This window comes from Saccoglossus kowalevskii, chromosome 14 (assembly GCF_978046115.1).
Source record: "Saccoglossus kowalevskii chromosome 14, keSacKowa6.1, whole genome shotgun sequence".
In the NCBI taxonomy this organism is placed as follows: domain Eukaryota; kingdom Metazoa; phylum Hemichordata; class Enteropneusta; family Harrimaniidae; genus Saccoglossus; species Saccoglossus kowalevskii.
The window spans coordinates 21,196,480-21,205,842 of NC_140654.1; the positions used below are offsets into that span (position 1 = coordinate 21,196,480).

At 35.8% G+C, this 9,363-nt stretch overlaps 1 protein-coding gene across 1 annotated transcript; it reads right to left on the reverse strand.

Annotated features, from left to right (window-relative positions):
• Positions 1–251: 251 nt before the first annotated feature.
• On the reverse strand, positions 252–8,174 carry LOC146734567 (uncharacterized). The gene is made up of 6 exons (XM_085508019.1): positions 8,082–8,174; positions 7,446–7,508; positions 6,680–6,771; positions 5,594–5,785; positions 5,097–5,189; positions 252–4,486 (listed from the first exon to the last, which is right to left on the reverse strand). Exons 1-6 carry the CDS (start codon positions 8,152–8,154, stop codon positions 3,377–3,379), a joined length of 1,623 nt encoding a protein of 540 aa, XP_085364145.1. The 5' UTR covers positions 8,155–8,174; the 3' UTR covers positions 252–3,376.
• Between the last annotated feature and the right edge of the window lie 1,189 nt (positions 8,175–9,363).

A 9,363-nucleotide genomic window follows, 5' to 3' on the forward strand; every position in this document is an offset into this window, starting at 1 on the left:
ATCTGAAAGACACATATGTCCTGTTATATATTATTGATTATTACTTCTTGTTTCACAAATTTAACTTACATCCAGAACTACATATTTTGCGTAAATATCAATAATTGTTTGATATTTACGTATAAATTGTTCAACCCTCTCAAAATCATAGATAGGATTAATGCTTTTTCATTTTTTTATACATTCAGTTTCTCAAAATGAAAATTATGTCATTCATGTACACCATAGTGTTATATATTAGGCAAACAAAGCTGATTTCATGGTGAATTTTATTCTGAAAAAAAATAGTTCAATTTTAGCATACGTCATATATGCATATATTATGTACTTTGGTGCAAAAATGGTCAATAGTATTAGCCTAATAGTACATAAGCTAAAGTAAAATGTAGTCCTATGTGCAATGCATGTTAAAAGTTGGCAACACTGACATTAGTGTGCGTTGTCAAATGCAGAACGAGAAAAAATGTGACCTTTGACTCTATGAAATCCAAGATGGCGCCCATGTTATAACCTTATAACCTATACATGTATCTGCCCAAAACTATATATATATCGAAATTACAGACTCATATACGAACATGAAATACGAGGTTCGAACTCATAACTCGGAAAATGCGCCCGGGAGGGACACTTGAATTGAAGCTTCAGCGCAAAAACGCACATTATGTGTGGTTTTCAAACAGATAGCAACGTCTATGAACATACGGTGTTTAGGATTATTAAAATCGAGAAAACAAAACAAGGGTATTTTTTCAAAATGATAATATAAACGCAAAAAAGAATATATTTTAATTCCCATGTCTTAATTTCCTTTGTAAATCTCCCCGGTGTACCCGCCGGCGAATCTTCTGGGTAAAAAAGACCATGCTTAAAAAAGCATATCTAGCTCTGTATATCACCGAGAATAACTTGCACTGCACCAAATGATATTCCTTTACAACCCTATCAGAGATGATCAGATTAAAACCTGCAACTATTAATGTGAAGTACAAGGTCAATTATTAATTTGTATACGCTATCACAGTACCCATTTATAAAACAACAACAACAACAACAACAATATTCGAAAAATAATATCACATTATACAGAAAAACTGTATTGAATCGCGAAGTCAACAATTTCAGAAACAAAAACAGATATATTTCAATGTTGGAAATTGCGATTACAAAATTCACACTGTACATTTGTTATTTTACCAAGTTATATACAGATTAAATCAAACAAATGTCAACACTACGAGTAGTGCTCGTCGCATCTAAACATCAGTTGCCAAATAAAAACAAACCACATGGAGGAATTATGTACATAAGAATAATCTAAATGTAAATTTTCTTTAAAAAACTATGTAAATATTAATTATTTTAACAAATAAGTATTATTACTTTAGTAACTGAACATCACGGCACTGATAAAATACTGTAAAATGACTAATTTTCACTTGGTTTAAATTTCACTGATTTACCATTTCCGGCATATTCAGTGGGTTTTAAATTCACGGTTTTATCATTTACATAATGTGTTTTATGCTAAATTTCACATATTCACAGGGTTTTAATTTAGCGCATTTTCCAGTCAGCGAAATAAGCAAAATTAAAACCCAGTGAATAATTAATCATTTTACAGTATATATGCATAACACATAAAACATGAAAAACTACATTCCGAAATCCAAAGTAATATCCTAAATTATATATACTATATTATCATATGTTTGCAGAAACGTATCAAATGTCACGTATGAAATTTAAACTAAACTTAAATAATTATACTTTCCATCGTTCCTGTATGCAATGATTATTTCATGACGATCATCCTAATGTCATATTCTATTAGCATCAGGTCGTCATGACTATATGAAATAATAATGAACTAAGCCAGTCACTTGCTAGATCACAGACTTGGGTTGATACGTATAATCTCGTTGAAATAACGGAATTCGAGTAAACCTGTATGTAAGTTTTAGTATATGTACAAGACACGATGGCCGAATCTGGGAGAAATTTAAAGTAAAAAACACACCCTTTTTTCCACAATCTGGGAGCTTGTATTTATTTATGTGTGCACATTTTAGGAGTCATAAAGAATAACTTTTCTTATCCTTCTGGACCGTGCTGTAATTTACTATCACCCCTCCCGATTACGAAGCTTACGCTGTTTAATATGTACCGTGGCATTTTTCTTAGTACGTTCGCCCGGCCGGGTACGTACGCATTGCATTGCCGGGGATCGTCGAACGCCACATTTCCCCCCATTATTTTTTTAAAGTACCCCTTTTTTACGATTTCACGGACCGTGGTATTCAACAAAAAAAAACCTTTTCTCCGAGAATATAGGAACGTGGATGCGTACCATTTTTTTCTGGAAGTGCCACCACCGGGCCATGGAGCTAGAAAGCTAGCTCCATGGACTGGCAAAGTCGCGACTTCTTTTTTGTTTTACAAACAAAAATATAATCAATTGTCAATTAAGCCTTTTTAACGTGATCGCGAAAACTAGCGTGACTGCGAAAGAAATCCCGACTGGACGCATCTGCAAGCGACCTCCTGCGTTTGAGTGAAAACCGGAACGGAATCACTGCGGTGATTATGCTAATTAAAAGTTGTTGACTAGCATTGACAACGAATCAGAGCGCAGCTGCATACGTCATATCGTATCTATGTTAATGTAGCGACCTTTCACTTCTGAGGTCCCGGCGAGTGGGAAAGACTACTTATATACATTGGACATTTAAATCGACATATTTTCAGTAAACATGGATGAAAGTATCGCCTTTGCACTTAGAAAGTTAAAGTATCCATCTATGCTATCGAATCGAATCAACCTTTAAAAGGTCATGTTTACTTTCACACACCCACTCATAATAATCAATGACATCATGCATAATTAATATCAGTCAAATGCCCGCAGATGCGTCCAGTCGGGATTTCTTTAGCGGTCAGGTTAGTTTTCGCGATCACACGAAAAGGACTAAAAGAACAATTAATTATTTCTTTTTGTAAATCATTATTTCTTCTTGCCAGTCTAGACTGCCCTCTATCACCGCTATCTACAACGATTAGACTGCCCTCCGACGGAAAATAACACGGGAGACGGGGGTGACAAAAGCGGTGTCCAGTAAAGCGTGAGACGGCTATCTTGACAAATTACCCTAGCGTGGCTAAATTTGTTATAAATTATGAGTCTGTGGGCGCTCGACAGGGGGCGGATTAGAGTCACGTGATATGTCTGTTAGATTCAATATCACCATTAGACGGCTCTCATTATGATACTGCCGTGTATCTTAACACGCCAGGTGAACATCATTATAGCAAGGTATGTTCGTATTTTCGTAGTTATTTGTGTACGATGTGTAACACAATTTTTTGTGTACAAAATTTATTTCTTTTGGACTCCCTTCCGAGCTCTCTTTAATGCCTTTATAATGTTTGACGCCAATACCTTCGTACCCGCCTTATTCAAATGTGTTAGGTCTCTTTCGAAAAAACAAACATTCTGTAATCTGGTATGTGTTATGAATCTGACTCTCTCCGTTCTCGCAGACATTTCTCTTATCATGAAGTTGACGCTTGAGATCTTCCAATTTGACATGTGATCATCGCCTCTGGGCAGGATATCGGAGATGTAGACGTCAGCTGAAGGAAAATTTGATTTAGCAATTTCAATAACTTCACACATATTCTTCGCTATCTGATAGGCAAACTTGTTTGTGAACACGTCATCGCTACCAATGTGAATGATGACAGAGTTCACGTCACTGGATCTGTGATCTTGTAATGCCTGGGCAGTTTCCGCAATTGTTGAAACCCGGATTTTTGTACATTCTCTGTTTTTTCCAATTTTGGTGGGATCTATATCCCTGATAACCTGGTCACCAAAAATGATCAGGGCGGTATTAGTGTCTCGTCTCAGGGCCGATTGTCTGATGTGACCTCCTTGCTTCACGTTCTGAATTTCACAGTGACGGTACGATGAGCTCGGACATGTTTGTATATGAAAAGGATTCGTTAAAATGCCAGCCTCAGGCGGATCTGTAGTTGATCGATGAAGTTGAAGGCGGAAATCTCCCAAAAGTGAATTAATACGTTGCATTTCTGACTGAAATCTGTACTTAATTGCGATACGCTCGCCCTGTTCAACAAGTTTTAGTCCCAGTATGTACTGGCATTTAGCGAGCTCTCGGGTCTCCTCTATTTGTCCCAGGCGGTAATGACAACATGCTTCTGTAAGAAAACTATGACATTCGACATACTTAGACGTGTATCTAGGATCCTGGCACGTTGAGTAATATCTTTTTAATATTTCATCAGCTCTAAAGAGCTTCCGACTGGCATATTTCAGAGGTAATGCCCTCCCCTCAGGCGAGTCACAGTTTAACAAGATGAGAACCATTCTCTGCAGCATTCGTTGTTTCAGATGATTTGTTAGAGCAGGGTGTGTATACTCTAACATATGCAAACCATGTTCCATTTGTTCGATGAGAGTTTCCTGAAATGAATACACAATCACTTAGTGCAAATACTCTGACCTTGATCGTGGTAAAACATCATATAAATAACCATCCATACAATATGCTTTGCGAGGCTATAGAGACCTGAAATCAATCAAGTAATTTTAATTTACTAATTTAATTTAAAATTAAATAATTAAAATCAAACTATAAATCAATCATTCATAAACTAATTAATTAACCAAAAAACATTATTCACTACATCACACAGCGCATTAACATTAATTAAATAACTAATAATTAAAATTATTAGTCAAATTCTACTCCAGTTATTTGTTTTCCACATAAAATAAAAATCATTTGTAGGGAACAAATAATTACGTAAAAAAAGTTGCTAGAGTTCGATTCACTTTGTCTGGTGAATAATTCACGTGTCACCGGCATACAACTGGTATTATAACACATCAAGGTAAGCTTTGCTTGAGACATATATTCATAAGCCAAGAAAGTGAAAATACTGAGTAATTTATATATATAAATACAAAAATAAAATCTTTAAATATCGAGAAAATATCTGTTAAATAACGAGAAAAAAGGTCTTCGTTATTTTATGACTAAATATATGTATACATGTATATGTGTGCTTACATTTCCTTCTTGAACACCTTGTTTGTATTCAGTATACGCTTTGTATAAAAGAGTTGTTCCATGCCAATAATAAGGTTGGAAGTTCTTGAAAATCTTTGAAATAACCAATACATCATATTAGCATAATTGGTTATGCGTAAAATGAATGTATGTCTAATTGACGATTTGGGATTGTTAACGAAAGCGTCTGCGAGGATATGGATGAATACGGCTCTGTATGTTTGTGTTATTTGTTTGGATTTGTTTGGTGAATAATTGAGCACGATCGGTGCTAATATATGTACACATTCCAGTATGTTCATGTTGAGGAAAACATGGGAAAAAAAGGTTTGCTTGAATGTGAAACAGGTTAACCTTGTCGCCAATCGTTTTAAAACTCGTTTGAATATTGCCAGAATTCCTAGAAGTAAATGCCAAAAGTTAAAGGGAAATTTATCTACTATAATGTGAAATATTTTTTTTCTGAAGAAGAAGAAGTGTAGTAAGAAATTACCCACCTCCAATGCCTTATCCAAATAAAATGACGATTTGTTGAAATTCCCCTCTTTCACGTATCGATATCCCTTAATACTATACAGCCTGCCTTTTAACATGTTCTCGTTGTCTGCCCATTTCAACATGTTGTACCCTTTAGCCAGCAAATTATCAGCTTCGTTAAACTCATCGTTCAAACAGGAGCAAATTGACAACTGTGGTGACAAGACAGTGTTTATAAGTATTGGAACGATATAATTGCACAAAAACCAACACATATTTAAAACTTCTTACTGGTCACATATATAGATCAAGATCATTGTTTACATTACTGAATGAGAGACTGCTTGCAGGTGGGGATAATAATTAGTTTATCACAAATGATCAAAATTAATCCGCAATGTCCGCAAACCAAACCGCGAACACTATAAGTGGGGGTCCCTTAAATAGAACCTTGAATCGCCACAAATACGCGTATGCCTTGGGTAGCGAGTGGTTCTGAACACGATTTTCAAGTGTGTTTTGCTGTTTTCACTCTTTTTTTTTGGAATATAGTCACGTGACTGCTGAAGTCTATATTTGTAAAATAGGTAGCACATTTACCAATAAAACAAAATCAGAATGTCCAGACAATGAAAGGTCGAAAAAATGTAAAAATAGTTATGTGAGAGAATTTAAATTCATATTTATATATATAACATATTTATATTCATAAAATCTCCAATTGTAATTGTAAAACCTCCATTTATATTCAAACCTCCATTTTTATTTTGTAAAATCTTCATTTTTAATTGTAATACAAATTTGCATTCACAGTTTACAAATTGAGGTTTTATGAATATATTTGTGACATTTAAAAATATGAATTTAAATTCTCGCACATAAATATTTGTAATGAATATTGCAAAGCTCAGCCTTCCATACTAGACCCTCAGAAAGGTTTCACTTTCTGTTTAACTTCATTCATTGATGGCCAACATGGTAATCGAGAAAAGTGATCGAAATTTCCCACTGCACACCTTCAAGTCACGACCTACAACAAACAAAGTTTCATAAGCGTCTGACAAATTATTTCTGAGATTTGGATGGCCAAATAATCCGCTGCTTACATATATAAATTGTTCCACGATGATATCACTTCTTGATTCCATCTTTTGCTTGAAAAGTTGAGTTTTATGCTCACGCACTTCAGACCATGACCCTAGTAATTAAAATACAGAAACAATACATATATATATCTCACCAAAATAACTAAACGACCCGTGATATTTTGTGGGCAAAATGCTACTTTCGATTAGCCGAAATGAAAAGGGCAAGGAAAAGAATATTGGGTACAATTTTTATCTTCAACGTTAACTTATTTTTGTGGTTTTAATGAATAATACAAATTATTTGTTCAATTGTCTAAAATGAATAACCACATCATCGCATTGTTGTCCGTTATGTGTCTATGTAAAGCACACACACAATTAACAATGAACAACTTAGTTCGAAACCTACCACTTAATTCATAGTGTCCGTTATTGGTGTAGAATACTAATTAACCACTATTTATAATGGGAACTTCTTGTTTTTCCAGTATGAGCTGAGTTAGTTCGACTTGGTATGTGAGAAATCAATTGCCGAGTTGATACTATAGTATAGACAACTTTCCCAGAAGTAGCAATACTGGGGGGGGGGGGGCAAAAATACTCCTTTCTCATGGCGGAAATATACAAACATGTCAGTTTGCTGATAGTCAATATAAGGGAATTTTATTTTTGTGACGTCGATTGGTCCACCCAGAAGCACAATATCACACGTGCAAGTTTACGTTACACCCCAAAACGACACGCGCGCGCATACAAAACGCCATATCTTCGTCTGTTAACTCACCGCATTGCATGAGATTCGTCATTTTGCAAATTAAGGTAAAGTGGTTGTCATCCTTTAATATATCTATTGAAAAAAAATAATTGATATGACATGATTCATATGATTAGTTCCAGTCACCTATGTATAATTTAATGTCCAGCTACATCAAAAGGTTGTTGCTCTCTGTGAGTTTCCTTGTTGACATTCTGGGTGTGACGTCATTAGAGAAACAGCAAAGTGTTTAGTTGCGCGTCAATAAATATCAAACAAGTCATTGTATTGTTACTTTAACTTCATATGACAGTTAGGGATAACTGGTCCAGCTTGAAATATGACAAGTTGTTAATTTCATAAAATGTTGTTTTGATACACAAGAAAATAAAGACAAAAACTCAATCGGAAATACCTGGGACTATCTTCACTCATAACACGCCGATACACAATTTGTATTATCAAAACAATATCAAAAAGCATTTTATAAACACGCAAAATAGAGCTATTAACAGACTATGAGGATTGACCACCGTTTACTGGGATTGTGAATGGAATACGACCTATGGAATATCGCTTACGGCAAATACATTGATTCTGTGCGCAAAGGACTGTGGGATATTTAACTATTGTTTGTGCCGTCAGTCAAATAAATAATCATCATACCTGTGACTGTGCTGGCTGACCCTGGTTGAGGAATAAGTTTAGCGTATTTGATGCGATTTTGCAATGTTCTCATCACTGGGATGCAAACTTCACCCGGACTTGCAAAAAATGACTCTGTGTGTTGAAAACAAATATATAAGTTCCACGAAAACGGAGAAAGTTGACATTCTTTCCAACTAACCATTATATCTCTGATTATACTACAGTAAAAAGTAATCTAAAACAAATAATTCAAGATGCTATTTTGTACTGCTTTACTTCCGTTCTCGATATTTTAAATTACATTACACGACATTACATTACATTACATTACATTACATTACATTACATTACATTACAAAATAGACTAACAAAGAAATGAAACAAATATACCTGAGTGAAAGGTTTCGATGAAATGTTTCATAAATTCGGGATCAGTAGCATCAAGTATGGGGTATCTCGTAGCATTTAGTGGAAGCTTATCCACTGTCAGACCAATGAGCACTACGATGACGTCATTCTTCTCAAGTTTAGTTGAAAAAGCTTGCTCCATGTCGTACTTACACTCACCAGAATGGACAAATGTGTCGGATAATGCTATGACAATTTTCTTTGACTGCTTAATACACTTGAAGAGATTTTCGCTATTGTAACAACCGACGTCATAGTCTCTCTCAGCATACAGGCATCGTATGTTATGTTTTGACTCCAACTTGTGCACAAACTGGCGAACCCATCTCGCATCGTCACTGGTTTCGCAGTCAGTGATGATAAAGAGGTCACTTTGTGCGGCAGTGTGCACGCCCTGGGGGTTTTGTTTCTCAAAATTCACGTTGTGGGCGTTTTCTAAAGGCTCTGTAACTCTGCTAACTGCCATGATGCCATAGGTGGATTTATGTCCAATAGCAGTATGTCATCAGCGCTGAAAGTATACTTTTGTTAGAAGTATGACAATGGCATGGGATCACACCACGGGAAAGTCTGAAAAGACATAATAACATGGTTGTATAACCAAGCAATTTATTGTGTTTAACGTCCTATCTGCCATCTCGCCTATCAAAGCTATTCTGACGTCAACCAGGATCGGTCGAACACAAGCACCTGGCCACCTTAACCAAGGTTCCCCAAAGTCGCTTTCGTTAGTGAATGAATCTCGGCTAGCGGAATTGGCCTTCCCATTGAGTTTGTGGCACCCTCGCCCAAGGTAGGTGTCGACCTTTTTGATGTTCAGCCTTAGGTAGGATTTGAACTTCGGTCTACCGATCATGAGGCTTATGCGACAACGACTATGCTACCAGTGACC